At 51.4% G+C, this 18,821-nt stretch overlaps 2 protein-coding genes across 2 annotated transcripts in view; one reads left to right on the top strand and one right to left on the bottom strand.

The window, feature by feature from the left end:
* Positions 1-10,182, top strand: part of Clcn6 (chloride channel, voltage-sensitive 6) — a 34,555-nt gene extending 24,373 nt beyond the window's left edge. Inside the window, exons 15-23 of the mRNA NM_011929.3 lie at positions 156-309; positions 415-574; positions 659-765; positions 1,638-1,824; positions 3,312-3,469; positions 3,631-3,787; positions 5,435-5,542; positions 5,635-5,760; positions 7,580-10,182. Of these exons, the coding sequence (NP_036059.1) occupies positions 156-309; positions 415-574; positions 659-765; positions 1,638-1,824; positions 3,312-3,469; positions 3,631-3,787; positions 5,435-5,542; positions 5,635-5,760; positions 7,580-7,660 (1,238 nt within the window). The 3' untranslated portion in view covers positions 7,661-10,182. The remainder of the gene's footprint in view (positions 1-155; positions 310-414; positions 575-658; positions 766-1,637; positions 1,825-3,311; positions 3,470-3,630; positions 3,788-5,434; positions 5,543-5,634; positions 5,761-7,579) is intronic.
* Positions 10,183-12,366: 2,184 nt separating this feature from the next.
* Positions 12,367-13,719, bottom strand: Nppa (natriuretic peptide type A). Its single transcript, NM_008725.3, has 3 exons — positions 13,487-13,719; positions 13,057-13,383; positions 12,367-12,666 (listed from the first exon to the last, which is right to left on the bottom strand). Exons 1-3 carry the CDS (start codon positions 13,604-13,606, stop codon positions 12,655-12,657), a joined length of 459 nt encoding a protein of 152 aa, NP_032751.1. The 5' UTR covers positions 13,607-13,719; the 3' UTR covers positions 12,367-12,654.
* Positions 13,720-18,821: the final 5,102 nt, after the last annotated feature.

Raw genomic sequence — 18,821 nt, 5'->3', positions numbered from 1 at the left:
GCAACAGTGTCCCATGCCAGAGGGTCACGTTTCTGCCTCCAGTGTTGGCAGGTGACCAGGCTGGTGTGCAAAAGCCACCCTGGAGGACCCAACACAGTTTTCTGAGCCTGTGCAGGCATCTGCTGGTGTGACTCAGGTCTGTTCTCACCCTGCAGGGACTTTCAGCCCCGTCACCCTGGCCTTATTCTTCATCCTCTATTTCCTGCTCGCATGCTGGACTTTTGGCACATCTGTCCCCAGTGGCCTCTTCGTGCCTTCCCTGCTGTGTGGAGCAGCTTTTGGACGTTTAGTTGCCAATGTCCTGAAAAGGTAGTGCGGATTTAATGAGTACACATGTGCCCACATGTTTACAGGTGTGTGAGCCCATACTACCATTGTGAGTCTAAGCCTGGCTCTGTTTCTCTCTTCAACCAGCTACATTGGACTGGGCCACCTCTATTCTGGGACCTTTGCCCTGATTGGTGCGGCAGCTTTCTTGGGTGGGGTTGTAAGGATGACCATCAGCCTCACAGTCATCCTGATCGAGTCTACAAATGAGATCACCTATGGGCTTCCGATCATGGTCACTCTGATGGTGAGTGCATCCCTCTGGTGGCCGACAGGCTGAGGGCCAGGCTCCCTTCAAGGCCTGTCTTCAGGACTCTGCTTTGTGTTCCAGGTGGCCAAGTGGACTGGAGACTTGTTCAACAAGGGCATTTATGACGTCCATATTGGGCTGAGAGGTGTGCCTCTTCTGGAGTGGGAGACAGACGTGGAAATGGACAAGTAAGACGCTGGCCGCTTCCTACGCCTTTGCACCAGCGCCCAAGCTGCAGGGCTGTCGGGGGCGGCGGGGAACAGTGGGTCGGTCACCTTGTTCCTTGTTCTACTTAGAAGGTACACCTGCGGCCCTGTGTGTTTAGAGATGTTGAGTAGCTTGAGTTGGCTAGGAATCTGAAGAGCAGGTCCCAGGACTGGGTAGCGTGGTAGGGCACAGGGAAGCAGGGCTGCTTGTGCTTATTTGTCTCCTTAGCTTGAAGGCCAAATCACTTGTGAGAATTGCTTCAAACTTTAACACTGCTAGATGGTCACACTGAGAACATGCACAGCCCTGGCAATACACCAGCCTGCTCACACATTCAACCAAGCTCCACTCTTGGCTGGGACCATCCACAGGTATCCAGCCTCCTTTCTGGATATCAGGCAGGCCTTATGAGTTAATGCAGGGTCAGCAGCCTGTCAACCCACAGCCCTTCCACTGCAGCGGGAAAACAGACATGAAGGAATGTGCAAGACTGGAATTGATCTGAGGGCTCTGGCCTTGCCATCCTGGTCTAAACAAGGGCTCCAGAATTGCCCTTTCACTTGCAGGTTACTAGTGACTAGTGGTGATGGATCATAGCATGTGATGTGCTGTGTCAAGGAGTGGCTGGTCAACCCTTGGGGAAGCAGGTGGGGTTTGTGGAGTAGCCGTGGCCCCGAGCATGATGAAGTGAGGAGCAGTGTAGCAGGCCTGGTGTAGAAGTTGGAGGAGTTGCTGGTCATGGTTCAGAAGAGAGGCTCCCATGATCCAGACGGAGATGAGCACCATTGCCGAACTCAGCCTGTCCCCAGTGGCAGTGGTGTCTTTGAGGCTGTGACCGCTTCTCCCTCTGCAGGCTGAGAGCCAGTGACATCATGGAGCCCAACCTGACGTACGTCTACCCGCACACTCGCATCCAGTCTCTGGTGAGCATCCTGCGCACTACGGTCCACCATGCCTTCCCAGTGGTCACGGAGAACCGGGGCAACGAGAAGGAGTTCATGAAGGGCAACCAGCTCATAAGCAACAACATCAAGTTCAAGGTAAAGAAAATGGCCCAAAGGGGAGGCCAGTGAGGCAGGAAGGACCCTCTGGCCCAACACTCAGGCTGTGTAATGCTGCCTCTGAAGCTGGGCTGCACTCAGACTGGGTCAGTCTAGGGAAGTCTGCAGCACCCTCGCACACTGGCACAGTGGGTCATCTGGGCAGCAGGAAACAGGTGGGTGGGTCCTTTTGGAAAAGTCAGCAGACTTGGTATTAATTATTTGCCATGTACAAGCGTAAGGGAGGGTTCTAGAGTTGCTAACATAAATGGGCTCTGGCCAACTTAGGAAAGGGAGGGCCCAGGCAGGAGAATCACTGAGCTCTGGGCCAGCGTGGGCTCCATAGAGAGACTCTTGTCCGAAGAAACCACAGATGAGAGAGAGAGAGGGAGAGGGAGAGAGGGAGGGAGAGGAAGCTGCAGATGCAGACCCCGGCTACGAGCTCTAGGGATGCAGATACTGACCTCATGATGCTATGTGGTATACACAGGTGGCTCCCTGACCTTGGGTAGCTCCCAACTCTCAGTCCATGGAGGGTAGGTCCATCACCTCACACAGGCTATGTGGCCACCAGTTGGCTTTGGTGGCTTTGGGAAGAACAAACATAAACATTGATGGTCGCTCCAAGACAGAATGTAAGAGAAAGGTTGTTTTCCCTCTGCAGAATTGAGCTGCACCTCCCCAGATGAGAGGAGGTAAAGCCTTAGGCAGCAAAAGCATGAGCTTTGTTGCAGCAGGTAACTGCATCACTGTGACAAAATATGTGGTGTGACTGTACTTAGACAGTGTGGGCAGTGCTGGTGCACTTAGACAAACCAAGCCGGTGGTGCTGATACGAGCCTTTCGTCCCAGCACTCGGGAGGCAGAGGCGCACAGCCCTGCTCCACAGAGGAAAAACCAATAAAAGTTAGCCACTCAGGAGAAGGATTTCATTTGTCCTGTTTCAGAGGTAGCTCTGTCCATCAGGACCAAGAATAAACAACAGAATATCTAGCAGCATGGAGGGGAGAAGGCAGACACAGAGTCCAGGAGGGGTCAGGGAAAGGTGAGGCCCCTGAGGACACAGCACACGTGCGTGCACACACAGCTGTGACCCACTTCCCCATCTGGACCCTAGCACCTTCTCTTCATCTGAGGTCAAAGCCCTTGGGATCTGGTCCTGTGAAAACAGACAGACATCCCGACTGTTTCAATATTACTAAAGCCCAGTCAAACTGACCATCAAGGTCAAGTGTCACATTTGGGCTGGGCAGGGTCACAGGATGTAGTATAGTGGTAGAGACTTGCCTGTCTTGTGTGAGGCCTCAGGTTCATGTTAAAGTCTAAGGACTGACTGGCCTGCACCTCTGAGTGTCTTGCAGACAGACCTCCATGAAAAGTACTGTTCCCATCACCACAGCCCTGGAGATGTTCCTGTATCTGTATGCCCAGCACCATGGCATCTTGGCCCTTGTAAAGACTGTCATTGCCCCCACCTCCATCTGTAGAAATCCAGTATCCTGACCCGTGCTGGTGAGCAGCGCAAGCGGGGCCAGTCCATGAAGTCGTACCCTTCCAGCGAGCTGCGCAACGTGTGTGATGAGCATGTGGCTTCTGAGGAGCCGGCAGAGAAGGAGGACCTGCTACAGCAGATGCTGGAGAGGAGGTGAGGGCCTCACACTGGCTGCCTACAGCCTCCATGCAGAGCACCCTGCGCACAGAGGGTGTGAGGGAGTCCTTGTTGCTGGAGAGTACGGGGAGGCGATGAGGATGTGCGAGTGGCCCTGCTGAGGGGATACGAGGCAGCGTCTGGTTTTTGTGTAACAGATACACTCCCTACCCCAACCTATACCCTGACCAGTCCCCGAGTGAAGACTGGACCATGGAGGAGCGTTTCCGTCCGCTGACCTTTCACGGCCTTGTCCTGCGCTCTCAGCTTGTCACCCTGCTTGTCCGAGGAGTGTGCTATTCGGAAAGTCAGTCCGTAAGTCCTGGGCTCTGGTGTACTGGAAGGCAGGATAAGGACAGGGACAGACCCTATTGTTCCGGAAGAGGTGCTTGAGTGCATGTGTTGTGTACAGAGCTGCTGAGTAGGGAGGGCCTTTTGCTGTGTTTGTGAGGCCCCCAGGTCATGAGGGAGGTGAGGGCAAGTTGACTCCAGCTGTCCCTTGTTTATCCTCTGCTACATTTTGTCTAGTGCCTCCTGCCTGCTGGCCGGTGAGCTTTTCATATCCCGAGGGGTTTTTCCTTTTGTTTTCTTCTGTTGTTGAGACAGGGTCTTGTGTAGCCCAAGCTGGTCTTTACCCCCCAGGGTAGCTGAGGATGAATGCCTAATACAGAGCTCATGTGCTGGATCCCAGGCATTGGCTGCCATGCCTACCCTAATACTGCGGGACTTGAGTTCTGGTACAAGTGGACTCTTCTGCATGTGTTAGTGCAAGAAGTGCCCCTCCTCCTGCCGGCTCCACTGTAGCCATCTTTTCTCTTCCATTTGGTTTTAGGGTGTCCCCATGGCACCCAAGACCACACCCCTCACCCCTTTTTGGCAGGAGCCTAAGCAAGTCACCCAGAGCCTTGCTTTCCCTAGTGACTGCTGATGTCAGCAGCTGCAGGTTTCTCCCATTACAGCCACCTGAGCCCTTCTGTGGTCTGATAAGCCTGCAGAAGAGCAGTTGCCCTGGCGCAGGGACCTGGGTGGAGTGTGGGTGACTGGCCTGGTTGGAATAGGTAGAGATTGGTAGGGCATTTAGGAGCAAGGAAGTTGGAGTGGTGACAACTTAGGTCCTGAAGTACCTGGCCTGGCCTGCCAGAGCAGGTTGATTCTGGCTCTGTCTGGCAGTGGGGCCTGCTGTGAGCCAGGTTGAGGTGCACAGAGTAGACTCAGGGAGCAGGAGCCTGCTCAGATAGCAACTCCCAGCCAGTACTGTGGCCACTGTGTTGTCCTGTGAGCCCGTGCACTGGCCTCCCTGACCTGTCACACAGCAGTGAAATCTGAGGGGTGGTGACAACACTCTAGTGACACTGTCTGTAGCCATTGTGCCAGATTGCCATCGGCCTGGGAGCTTGAAGCAGGGTCTTCCATAGTTGAAGACCATAAGTACAAGATCCAGAGTGCACGGGCAAGCTCTCTGAAGGAGCCAGGAGGGGGTCCTTCCTGGCCTCGTCTTAGTCCCTACAGTTGCCAACAGTTCCAGGCCTCGCTGGTTGATAGCACTTCAGTATCACCTGTCTGCACACAGTGCACACCTGCTTCTGTTCTCCACCTTGTAAGGGGGCCTGATGTTGGAATTAGGCCTCCTAGTCCAGTATGCACTCATTATAAGTAAATGTGCAGAACCCTATTTTCAGCGAAGGCACCTGATAGTACGAGGATTTACAAGTTGGCTGTCTTTTGGGGGGACACAGCTCAACCCATAGCCCCTCTTAGCAGCCTTATCATTCATTAGAACTGGCTTGGTATCAGGCTGTCTCCCTGCTCAGCACCTGCTATGGCTCCTGTACTGCCCAGCTGCCCCTCCCCCGGTGGCACATGACTGGAAGATACTATCATAACTGGGGAGGGGGACTGTCAGAATGACCCTCCTGGCAGCTTCTGTTTGTTGCAAGGACATTGTTTTGGTCGGAATTGCAGAGTGCCAGCCAACCACGTCTTTCTTACGCTGAGATGGCTGAGGACTACCCGCGATACCCGGACATACATGACCTGGACCTCACACTGCTGAATCCCCGAATGATTGTGGTAAGGAGGGCTGTTTCTTGTGGCTGTTCCATATGCTGCTGTGTGCCATGTTTATCCCAGGCTGTGGGTGATTCTTGATTTTTCTGCTACAGGATGTCACCCCATATATGAATCCTTCACCATTTACCGTCTCCCCCAACACCCATGTTTCTCAAGTGTTCAACCTGTTCAGAACCATGGGCCTGCGCCACTTGCCTGTGGTGAATGCAGTAGGAGAGGTAAGTGGGTGGGTGGAGGAAGTAGTGTCCCTCATCTGGGTGGCCTCTCATCTGTCCTCCCACTTGGTGCTTTTCCATGCGCATGCCAGTCCAGCAGGGGGCACCTCCTGCCTTCCATTCTCCCATGCCTGTTCCTGTCTTGGCTCCTGGGTTCTCCCCACCAGCTCTGTGTTTCTTGGCTCCCACATCTCTTACGGGTGTTCATAGCATTAGTAGAATATGAGGCAAAATGCTCAGAGGGGTTTAAAGAAAGCACCCCCATTGATGATTTCTGTAGGCTTTCCCATCACTTCAGGGTTACCTTTGTAACCTGTTTACGTGTGCTGTTTGAGCACAGCTTTGGAGTTGGTTCTCTCCTTCCACTTCAGTGAGTTCTGGGGATCAAACTCTGGTCTCCCACTGGGCCACCTTGTCAGCCCAACTTAATTTTTTATTATATAGTTATTGCTGTACTATTGTACTGTATTGTAGCAAAATCAGAAAATATAAATAAATAAAAACAAGCCCTGATCCCTGGCCTGCTGAGGTCATCACCTTGTCAGCTCTGCTGTGCCCAGGTTCTGCATACCCAGAGGTCACTGTTCCTAGTGGGTTTTCCTGCAGGTGCCCATCTCCGCAGCAGGCACTCTCCCCTGAAGCTACAACACTCCACCCACCGCTGTGATGTTGAGCATCGTGGCTGTGTGGTCCATTTCCTTGTCTTTCTCTTTAGTTACTTTTCAGTTCCCTTTTGACCCAGTCCTTTGTCACCAAGATAAACCTTTGGAAGTGGTTCCTGTTTAAGGACAGCCTGCCTTCCCTCCATCCTTCCCTTGCTTCCCTGACACTCATTAAGTAGCCAGATTGGCCTTGAACTTGAGGCAGTCCTCTTGGCTCAGCCTCCCAGTGCTGTTATAGGTATGTACCACCGGGTCTTGCATGTGCCCTGTTTAAGGATATACACTAGCCAGTTTTATATCAGCGTGACACAAGCTAGAGTTGTTTGGGAACAAGGACTCTTGATTAAGAAAATGCCTCCATAATACAGGGCTGTAAACATTTTCCTAATTAGTGATGGATGTGAGAGGGCCCAGAGTTCCATGGCTGAGCTGGTGGTTCTGGGTGCTATACCAAAGCAGGCTAAACAACCCAGGAAGAGCCATCCAGTGAGCAGCACCTCCAGAGCCTGCATTAGCTCCTGCCTCCAGATTCCTGCCCTGACTTCGCTCAGTGATAGGCTGAAGTAGCTGAAACAGATTCTCTCCCCAAGTTGCTTTTGGTCATGGTGCTCCATCAGAGCAACAGAACCCTAAGACAGGACATGGTTGGACTTGGGGTGTAGCTAAATGATAGAGCGCGGGCCTAGGTTTATTCATAAACAAGGACACCAGATAAAACGCGGGGTAGTTATTGCCGGACGTCGTGGCACACACCTGTAATCCCAGCACACAGGCAAGTTCAAGGCTAGCCTGGCCTGTGTTGTAAATGAAACCCTGTCTCTACCCAAACCAAAACCAATAAAAGAATGCCTGGGCCACACAGAGGTTTGTGTTGGGAGAAAGCAGGTGGCCCAGAGTCCCCTTCCAGTCCCTCTTCCTCTCCTGCTACCAGCTTTCTCCCATTTCAGGACCCACTGATTCCATCTGTGCCCAGGCTGCCATGACTCCTAACTTCCCCTGAGAGGAGGAAGTCTGTGTCGTGTCCTCACGCTATCCAGGTCCCAGTTCTGTCTGTCTGTTTCTACATCCTGTGTACATTGACGGGAACCAGCTCTCTTTACACACAGTCTTCCTGGTGGGTTTTAGCCTGTGCTGACCTGGGTGTTTTCTCCTTGCCCTAGATCGTGGGGATCATTACACGGCACAACCTGACAAATGAATTCCTGCAGGCCCGGCTGCGGCAGCATTACCAGACCCTCTGACAGTTGCACCCGGCTGAAGCCAGCCCACTCTCCCAGAGGTGCCTCTGCAGGTGGCCCGCTCACTTACTGGCCCCCACAGCCGGCATGAAGGCTCCCACTCACCCGTTTGCTCAGATGCCTGGAGTCCTGGAAGATGGGGGTCAGAAGTTTTTGGGGATGTGTTGAGTAGGAAGTTGGGGTTTTACTAACTTCCTCTGTAAGAATCTTCCATTCCCCAGCTCCCCTAAGGAGACGTCAGGGTGCCGTCGGGCTGGATCCTAGGTGGACACTTGGTACCTCTCTGTTGCTGTTTCTTGGAGAGCCCAGCTCTTGCCCAGACCCTCCCGGGAAGGTGTTGGACTGAGGCAAACATTGAGGATGTTATTTGCATATCATGTTCATTACTAGGTTCAAGAATTGGGCACTAAGAACTGTTCCCCATGTTTGGGGAGGCCTGGGATCAGAACCAAGACTTCAGATACATTCTGCCTCTTCATTGGCCCAACTTTCTTCTCCTTCTGTTTCCTAGGAGCGGGTTCATGCTCTGACCCCGTGGCTTGAATGTCTTTAGACTCATTCCTGACCAGATCCTTGATGCACTAAAATTCCAGCTAACAGCCTTTGAAGCATTAAATCCCACCACAGGGGGACAGCTTCTCCCTTCTGTGAACATTCAGTAGTCCCCACTCACTGATTACACCTGTTCTCCCAGTGACACACGCTCTCCTCCCATTGTCATTCCTTTCCTCTCTACAACTACTCGACTTTCTAAGCCTTCATCTGTCTTCCTGGTGGGACAGCCACAACTTTATCTTGGATTCATTCCCAAAGTCAACCAAAATTGAGGAACCCCTAGACAGAACCACTACCAGAGTCCTGGTGAATTTGAGATCACTCTACAAGCTGGCAAGCAAGCTGTCCTGAGCCAGGACCGACCAAAGGTCCAACCTTAGGAGAAAGCCAATGGCCCCTGTTGTGGTCGCTACTCGAGCCCAGCTTCCCAGTGCACTCCCGACTCGGCCTCTTCCCGAGGACTTGTAGGGGAACCTGTGTGGCTGCTGGTCTCGGGGCCCAGGTAGGAGTGGGATGCTCTTGCCCTTGTGCTTCATTACTTCATGGCTTCTTTCTCTCCTGGCTGCTGGTCCTCTCGGAACCAACATCTGAGTAGGGACATTTGCATTCATCTTCCTGCAACCCAAGGCCCTTGTGGCAGCTGTTCTTTGGATACATGTGGCATTCATTTGTTTTAGATTCTTTTTAAATCATGGAACTTGGTGGTAGGCATCTGTGATACGCTTGGCTTCTAGTAGTGTGGCCACCAGGCCTGGCAGAGTCCTCTGACCAGCACTCGGGAAATTGTTCCACGGCCATGGTCAGGGGCTACCTTGGATCTTTAGGGCTGACAGTGACCCTGGCCCTCTGTTTTCCCCATTTGCTTACCTTTTTACCAGAAAGAGCTTGACTTACTCTGTTTTCAACTTCTGACTGGGGGTTGGGAGTGGGGTGGGGGTTGAAACTCTTCCCAAGTAGTTGGGAAAATAGCTAAGCATGGTTGTGTTTGGCCGCTGCCAGCTTCATTTTATGGCTGATTTCAATTCCTGCCCTGCTGTGTGCTCTATCAAGAAGAAAACCAGTTGCTCCCACTAAGAGAAAAGTGTGACACACCACAGAACTGTCTTCCCAGCCTGGTGGGTTTGCAGAATTGTAGCCTGTGGAGGACCTCAGTCCACAGCTTCCCTGCCTCCAAGCCAGTCCTGTTGTGATTTGTCCATCGAGTGTGTGTGTGTGTGTGTGTGACCATCAGTTTAGCCCAGAGTGGACAGGGTCCAGGCATACCCACCCTGGCCCATGCTCCTCTAGGACACTCAGTTTTCTGGGTCCCTGCTGAACCTGCCTTTCCAGAAAAGCCCAAAGACAACAGCTTTTTCACCTGTGAACTATAACTAAGCCGTGGACCCCTCCACCCATGGCAGTCCCTTCGAACTAGTGGCTCAGTCTCTTACTTGTCGAAGCTTGGTCCCCCACCCCATCCCCCAATGCACCACAGCACCTTGTCAGACACAGTTCCATGGGGGGTCACTGAGGTTGGCTTGAGGCAGTTTCCTGGCTGGCTTCTGCGCCTGGGCATTTGTGTGGCTCCGGTACTGCTGTGGGAGTTGGGTATTTTATGAGATGTCTGCATGTGACCTTGTTAAGCAGTTCCAGCTGGGACGGACATTAGCTTGACTCAGCTAGCCATGTGACAGTTTGATGCAGACCTTGGTGACAAGAAAGCTTCCGGAGAGGCCAGCCCAGCCTTCCTGGCCCAGCCATGTTGACAAGGAGAGTTGCCCTTGGCTCCTGTGGACCTCAGAGACTGTCCAGTTGCAGCTTCCGCCTTTCGGTCATACTGTGTTTATACGGTAACATTAGCTGATTCCACTGTGTAGATAAATGGTATCTTTTTTAATTTGTAAAAGTCTATTTTTATTTGGCCCTTTGGAAGGTGGACGTTCTTGTGGTCACTCTTAAGTCAGAATAAAAATGTCTGCACCTTCTCTGTAGACCTTGTCTCCACGGTGCTCGCTCGCTCTTAAGTAGGGAAAGTTAAGGCGCTGTAGCAAAGCAGTCTGTTTCTAAGACAAGGTCTGATGGAACGCAGGCGATGACCTGAGCTGCCCTGCCCCTCCGTACCTTCCACATGCTGGGATTCCAGGTCTCTGCCATCAGACCCAGCCAGGAAAGGCAGTCTGCTGGCCCGCACCTCCCTTTCACTGCCTGTCCCCACCCCTCTTTCTTCTGCGGCACCTGTCACCTATGCACACTTTTGGTCTGTTGATCTTTTCTTCCTGCCAGCTGCACCAGGGCAACAGTGGACAGTCTGTCTGGGGACTTACCCCAGAGACGAGAGCCTAACAGCAGCCTGAGGAGAGGAAGCCCTCCCAGCTCTCCTGGTGTGTGCTTGCACATACGCATGCGCTTCTGCCTGCTTGTCTTATTTTACAAGGAATACCACTTGCTGTGTCTGTGCTGCCTTGTCACCAGTCATAGCCCGTCAGGCCCCTGCCCTGTCACCATGTCTGTCCCATGACATCTGGGGGACACCCCTAGCAGCTCCTTTTTTTCCTTAGCAATTATGACTCCCAACTCCCGATGTAGGCTTTTCCCTCCCATTCACGCTGGTCCTCGCACGTCACTCTTCCCTGACTGGCTCTCTGCGTGCTTTTCCCGCCCATTCACGCTGGTCCTCGCACGTCACTCTCCCCTGACTGGCTCTATGCGTGCTTTTCCCTACCATTCACACGGGTCCACTTATGTCACTCTCCCCTGACTGGCTCTCTGCATGCTTTTCCCTCCCATTCATGCTGGTCCTCGCACGTCACTCTCCCCTGACTGGCTCTATGCATGCTTTTCCCTCCCATTCACGCTGGTCCTCACATGTCACTCTCCACTGACTGGCTCTCTGTACTCTCTAATTTGAGATCCAGGTAGAAAGTGGGTTTTTGTTTTGTTTTTTAACTGAGTAAGTGTCTCACGCATAGCACTGACTGTCCTGGAACACACTGTGTAGACCAGGCTAGTCTTGACTTTACAGAGATCTGCCGACCCCTTTCTCCCCAGTGCTGGGACTAAGGTATATGTGACCATGCCTGGCTCAGACAGGAATATTTTGATTGGAAGTGATTGAAGTTCTTCCTCAATCTCCAGCCAATCACTGTCTGCTCCTGGCCTTGCTGCCCCTCAACAGGTGTGCACGATACTACTCGGGTTATCCTCCCCATTTTTATATAACATGCCCAGTACAGGTTAGGGACACAAGTACACAGGCACACGCACATGCGTGCGCACACACAGACACACACAAGCACACAGGGGGGTTAGCAAACCATATCCTATTGGAGCTATAAGATGACCTGAGTGATCTCAGAGAAGAAGCAGTGTTCACTATGAGCCCTGAATGTGTTCTCTGCTTAGAGCAGTGCCTTTCACAAGCTGGTATAAAAACACTGCACCTTAGCCAGACTTGGTAATGTAGCAAGGCAGGTCTCCTAGAGTCTGAGGCCAGCCAAAGCTACATAAACTAAAAGTAAATAAGGTACTGCATGTTTCCTGGTGGTTCTCTCCTCCACGCAACGTACAAGTTGAAGCTCCACAGTCCTGTGTTAGGGAGATTGTGGCTATTTTCAAATGCCTCTGGCTCCCTGAGTTTGATCTCCAGCACCGAGTGATACACGTGGATAGGTGGTGACGCAGCAGTGGGGTAGCCCACAAATCGTTTGAACTGGCCACCCATCAGCCTGTAAACCTTCCTCCTCTCAGCTGCTTAACCCACCCTCCATTCACACTTGCCCATACTCAGAGAGTGAAATTCACATGGTCACAGCAGCTGGCACTCTGTAACAGATCTGGGCAGTTTCTGGTTCTCTAAATGCCCCTTAAAGCCACCCAGGCTCTAACCAGAAAGGAATGCTTGAAACTTCTGAGCAGAGATGTCATTACCTGTCCTCAGGAAAAGGTGTGTTCGTGTTCCCTTTTCATGAATTAAAAATAAATGCCCTTTTCAGCCTGGGTGGACTTTCCCGGGTTCTGTGATGGAGGCAGAGCATTTTGAGGACTATGACGTGAGGCTCCCCCCCCACACACACACACACAGCAAGAAGAGGGAGGGAAGGAGGGAGAAATGAGGGATCAAGGCTGGGGAGAGCAAAGAACTGAGGGCAGAAGCCAAAGAAGCACATCAGGGCCTCGGCGTCTGTCCTTGGTGCTGAAGTTTATTCTTTTTTTTTTTTTCCAACTGCTTTCTGAAAAGGGTGAGGATCTACCTTAATATGCAGAGTGGGAGAGGCAAGACCCCACTAGACCACTCATCTACATTTAACATCGATCGTGATAGATGAAGGCAGGAAGCCGCAGCTCCAGGAGGGTGTTCACCACGCCACAGTGGCAATGTGACCAAGCTGCGTGACACACCACAAGGGCTTAGGATCTTTTGCGATCTGCTCAAGCAGAATCGACTGCCTTTTCCTCCTTGGCTGTTATCTTCGGTACTACAAAGAGAAAAATATACTGGCTTGATGATCTGCCTTTACTGGGCTAAATTGTTCCACTTGAACAGCGATCAACTATTTCCCACAAGCCACAGTCTAGCCTCTGTGATTAAACCGGCAAGCAAGGCACTGGTAAGCATTAATGAGGCAGTCTTGGCCCTGTATTCTAACTCCCCAGTGCTTGTGGCTCAGACCCTGCAGCAGCTGTTGTCATTGTCTTGAAACTCAAGGGACACCCATCGTAGTGAGGAAGAACTCACAGAGAAAATGATACATGCATCAGGCTCTCAGCTGCCAAAGATGCTCCCTGGTAGTGTCCCTTGGCAAGGTTTGAGCCCTAACAAGACCCCACCTGACCTCTATCCCATTTCCATCCACAGCTCCTCTTACCCGGAAGCTGTTGCAGCCTAGTCCACTCTGGGCTCCAATCCTGTCAATCCTACCCCCGAAGCAGCTGGATCTTCGTAGGCTCCGAGGGCCAGCGAGCAGAGCCCTCAGTTTGCTTTTCAAGAGGGCAGATCTATCGGAGGGGTCCCAGGGGCTGCGCCCTAGAGCACTGCCGTCTCTCAGAGGTGGGTTGACCTCCCCAGTCCAGGGAGGCACCTCGGGGAGGGAGCTAAGTGCGGCCCCTGCTTCCTCAGTCTGCTCACTCAGGGCCTGCGGGGGCATGACCTCATCTTCTACCGGCATCTTCTCCTCCAGGTGGTCTAGCAGGTTCTTTATAAAGGCAAAATAAATACAGAGAAAGGGGACGTCTCAGGAATGGACCCAGTACCAAAGAGACCCTGGTCCCAGTCTGTGTCCCACTTCCTGGCCCTACCTTGAAATCCATCAGATCTGTGTTGGACACCGCACTGTACACAGGATTTGCTCCAATATGGCCTGGAAGCCAAAAGGCCAAGACGAGGAAGAAGCCCAGGGTGATGGAGAAGGAGCCCATGCTGGCGTGGGTCGGGGCACGATCTGATGTTTGCTGTCTCTGCCCACTCTGGTTTCTTTCTCTCTCTCTCTCAGCTTTTGTCCGTCACTGTCTCCTAGCTGCCAGCATCTCCCGTTTTTATAGCCCCCCAGCTCTTTGAGAAGGCAGGGGGGCTAGAACCCTCCCCATTCTGTCACTTGCAGCGATAAAGCGATGGAGTGAGGAGCCAGCAGAAGATGCCCTTTTAAAGTTATCAGTTCGGCAAAGCTTGTCACGGCCCCTTTGCCTTGAGCAGCTCCACTCACCCCCCTCCCCCAGACCCTCAGCTGCAAGAGTCACATTCTTGCTGATTTGCCTCAAGAGGCCCCCACTTCAAAGGTGTGAGAGGAGCAGAAAAGAGTCCTTGGTTATCTTCCTGGGCGCTCGCCTCAGGATTCTTTCTCCCTGGCAACAGGACCCATGCAGGGAAGCAGAGGGTGACGGCTGGCCTGCACCCAGCTCCCCCTGCTTGCTGCTCAGCTGTCAGGGGCTCCAAATAAGGGCGGGAGAGGAGGCAATGACAGGCAGCTGGGAGGCCAGCTAGGCTGGCCAGGGAGTACACATGCTGGAGCTAGCTTCACACCTGATTCATCGGCCTCGTGGGTGGACCTCTGGCCCCAGACAGCCCACCCCCACCCTAGATGTCCCTGTTAGCAGTCAGGTGAAAGAGCTATTATTTTTTTTTTAGAGTATGAAGTCAGCCAGGAAGCCAACATGATACAGGCTCTAAAGAATTCAGCTACACGTGTAAACACCAAGGGATGTTAGAAGAGCATATTTCCTCTAAAGTTTATTTTTACTGCCTCCCAAGACTCGTGTCCAAGGTGCCAACAGGATGGGTTTGGAGGATGAAACCACTTTTCTTCTTTCCAAAGCCCAGACTCTGAGCATGAAATATGTGGTGGTCCCACCCTTCCCAGGGAAATAGAAGGAGGAGGTAAGGGATTGAGGGGGGGACACATACACCATTCTCCATAATGTCCTTCATGACCTTTGAGACCAAGGAAGTGAGCCATGAATTCTTCTGGCAGCCTCAGGAGCATGAGCAGGCAGTCCACCTTTAACAAGTGGTCTCCACACCCCAGTGTAGCCATTTTCGACATATGTATGCTTTGTGTGTGTGATAAGTGTGTGCATTTTCTGCTGCTCTCTGCTTTCTGACCGTCTTAATGGGCTATTGGAAGACTTCCACGCCCATTGACCCTGTGGCTGCCTGGTGGAGTTGTCATGTGGCTGGAAGTCACAAGAGGTGTCTGCGGTGATGTTTTCTCTAAGATAGAAAAAGAGAGCCCTTTGAGAAAGCTGGGGGTTGTAGGCAACCAATTTGGGTTGGCCAATCTCTCCTTGAAGTCTGAAATCTGTGCAAGTTCACACTGTCGCCTCCGGATGAGTCCCTGGGATGCGCTCACTGCTTAATTGTGTGCCTGGGGATTATTATTAGCAGAGAGGACTAGGCGAGCAGCCCTACTGGGGGAACTCGGGCTCCTTGCTGTGTGTGTCACATGACCTACCTCCTGGAGATGGTCTTTGAGTTGGGCAAAGACTTGAAGAACGGCTGAGGCGGGTGGCCTCAGACAAGTGCTGTTGCTTTTCTGTTCTGAGCCACATCTGAAGTCTCTATGTGGCCCTAGGAGAGCTATGATCCTGACCAGTGCCCCAGGAGTGCAATTTCAAGGTTTGCCCATCTTTTTTTGGCTAGAGTCAACTTTCCAGGGTGGAACTGGAGGGGACGTGAATGTCATCCACTGAGACTCTGTGACCTCAGGGTTTCCTTGAGGGGCAGGGGCAAAAGATGCTCTGCTGTGATGCTCTGCATGCTCTCCGTACCTCAGTGCCGCCATGTCCAACACAGTGTATAATACTGTGTCTGACAAGTGGTGGAGCCCATCACCCACTCAGCCCAGTCCTCTAGAAGCCTTTGATTTGAGCACCAATCGGAAGGCAACCCAATGTGAAGTTTCTCTCCATATCTCTAGTCCTGCTCTGCTTTGGGGTACCTTCCTGAGATGTCCAGAAGCCAGCCAGCCTTAGCTTTAGGAATGATAAAAAGAAAAGCAATAGGTAGGGCTGGGTGTATGCTTGATCTCCCAAGCAGGAGGACCTGAGGCCGAGTCCTCGGCATCATTCATAGACCCAGGCAGGGATGCTGGCACAGCATGCAATGCTGGGAGACGAAGACATGAGACTCTCTGGAACTTGCTGCCTGCCAGCCTAGCCCGCCCAAACAAACAAACAAACAAAAAATAACTTCAGGTTCAGTGAGAGACCTCACTTCTAGCAATGATTCTCAGCCTTCAATGCAGTTCCTCGGGTTGCAGTGACCTCCAACTTTAAAATTACTTTGCAGCTACTCCATAACTAATTTTGCTACCATTACGAGTCACACTGCAAATATCTGATACGCAGGATATCTGATATGTGACCTCTGTGAAAGGGTCATTCAACCCAAACATCAAAGGGGTCGTGACAGCAAAGGGGTTGGCCCATTGCGTTATGGGAGTATGGCAGAGAGGGTTAGAACGGGACACTTAATGTCCTCCTCTGGCTTCCCCATGTGCTGGGTGCACACATGTGCACATACATCATGTATGCATACACACAAGAAATTTAAAAAATTAAGTTAAAAAAGAAATGTAAAAGACATGGAAAGGCCCACCCTCTTGGGCCCAAAGCCTCTCCATGCTCACTTCAGGGAAGAAGTCACCTCAGCCAATGGTGGGCAGAACGAACTTTCTATATAGGAATCCGGGGTCTAGAATTCTGGTCTGTACAGTTTGTAGTCTGGGATTTGATTTCATAACTATCCCTGGGGACACTGTGTGCTGCTGCAGGAAGGCTTGATGTCCCTAAAGCCACATACCCAAAAGGCTGGCATAGAAGCAGTATGACTCTCAGGCTGGGCAGATAAGATATTGTGGAACATTTAGGCATGGCTGTTTTGAACAAGGAATCAATGTTTTGCTTGGTCTTGTGGCGCACACCAGTGATACCAGCACTTAGAGGCTGAGATAGAAGGATCAGGAGTTTAAGGCCACCATCAGCTATGTATCAAGTTCAAGGCCAACCTGTTGTGTCCGGCCAGCAGACCACAACCTGGGTTCTAGCCTGGAAAGGCATTTTGGAAACCTGGAAGAGAAGAGGGGCTAGGTGGCGAGAGAAAGAAATGTAGCCAAGACAATTACTCTGATCAAAGCTCAAATTTTATTGTTGCGACACTAGTTATGAAGGAAGGGGGAGGGGACCCGATTCCCGCCGAATAATCTCTGGTCCAGTAGAAAGGTGCACGTGTGTGGCTCCGCAGGTTCCAGCAGTGGGCGTGGCAGAACGAATGAGCAGGAAGCTCCACCCCTGAGCAAGCAGGTTTCAGGCTGGGGGAGGGGAGACTACACCAACCCAGGTTATATGAGACCCTGCCACCAAAATAAAAAGATCCAGGGCTGGAGAGAGATCTGTCAGTGAAATGCCTACTTTGAAAGCATGAGAACTTGAGTTTGAGTCCCCAGCATCCACAGAAAAGCGAGATTCATCGAGCGATGTTTGTAAAAGGAATTATTTATTCTAGCTAGCTCATATAAAAGACACATAATCCAGGTATTTTATTTACAGACTGTAAGCCTAGATTGGGCAGGCTTTGGAACAATTCTAACTTACATCCTATGCAATGTCCCTTGATATTCGATGTTTCTCCTGGCCATACGCTCACGGTTGAGCTCCGTCATGGCCGCATCTTCCTCTCTCTGTGTCCTATCTTTTTTCCCCCTACCTATGATGTCAAGCTAGGGAACTGAAAACCTGCCTACCTCTATCTACTGCCCAAACACAGGCTTTAGCCTTTTATTGACCAATTAACTTGGGAATCAAGGTTACATAGTATCGCTTGGGTTTTTGTTGTTGTTGTTTGGTTTTTTTGTTTTTGTTTTTTGAGACAAGGTTTCTCTGTGTAGCCCTGGCTGTCCTGGAACTCACTCTGTAGACCAGGCTGGCCTTGAACTCAGAAATCTGCCTGCCTTTGCCTCCCAAGTGCTGGGATTAAAGGCGTGCGCCACCACTGCCCGGCTATCACTTGGTATATGTGAGGATCTCCTTGTCAGGGGAAACCAGATCTTGGGGAGGGGAGGAGGTGCAGTATTTAGAATTTGAACACATAGCAACACCAGACCAACTCCAACAGACCTTGTCTCAAAAACAATAAATAAAGTGAGGGCCAGTGAGGTGGTGTAGTGGGTAAATGCCCTTGCCACATAAGCCTGGCGACTTGAGTTTGAGCTGTGGAATCCACATAAAAGTGGAAGGAGAGAACTGAATTCACAAAGTTGTTCCCTGACTCCTATTACAGCATCATGGCATGCATATATATATATCATGTACATGCAAGAATTATCCTACTCAGGACTGGAGAGATGGCTCAGTGGTTAAGAGCACTGACTGCTCTTCCAGAGGTCCTGAGTTCAATTCCCAGCAACCACATGGTGGCTCACAATCATCTGTTATGGGATCCGATGCCCTCTTCTGGTACACAGGTGTACATGCAGATAGAGCACTCATACATTAAGTAAATTTTTTTTAAAAAAAGATTTTTATTTGGGGTTTTGTTTGTTCATTTGTTTTGTTTTGTTTTGTTTTTGAGACAGGGTTTCACTCTATAGCCCTGGTTAGCCTGAATCTCACTATGTAGACCTCTGCCTCCCAAGTACTGGGATTAAAGGTGTGCACCACCACCGTTAGTGGGGGAGTGTGGCTTGTGCCGTTAACCTCAGCACTTGGGAGGCAGAGACAGATGGTTCTCTATGAGTTCAAGGCCAGCCTGGTCTACTGAGTTCCAGGCCATCCAGGGCTCCCTAGTGTCTTGGAAACACCAAATGGGGTAGGGGGCTGTACCACCATGCCCAGATACAATAATACTTAAAAATAGATGAAATGGACAGTAATCACATCAACCTCTGGCCTCCATTCATAGGTGCATATGAACACGTGCGCACACACACACACACACACACACACACACACATACGCACACACTAATGGATGGATGAGAGGAAGGAAGGATGACAGTGTTTTATCTCTTTGTTATAATATTTAAGTAACTGGAAGTCGGCAGAGAGGACAGGTTTCCAAGGCAGAAGTTGACCTGAGACAACTTTATAGCAGCACTATTTACATGAAGCAAGAGTCAGGGGTGGGGAAGAAATGAGTAGTG

The sequence above is a fragment of the Mus musculus genome, chromosome 4, assembly GCF_000001635.26.
Source record: "Mus musculus strain C57BL/6J chromosome 4, GRCm38.p6 C57BL/6J".
Lineage (NCBI taxonomy): Eukaryota > Metazoa > Chordata > Mammalia > Rodentia > Muridae > Mus > Mus musculus.
Note: the sequence above shows the minus strand (reverse complement) of the source record. Positions and strands in the feature narration are given on the sequence as shown.

Coding starts and splice junctions, on each gene's coding strand:
- Nppa (NM_008725.3), bottom strand. CDS start 13,606: ATGGGCTCCTTCTCCATCACCCTGGGCTTCTTCCTCGTCTTGGCCTTT. Junction 13,384..13,486: donor CAGATCTGATGGATTTCAAG/GTAGGGCCAGGA, acceptor GCCTTTATAAAG/AACCTGCTAGACCACCTGGA.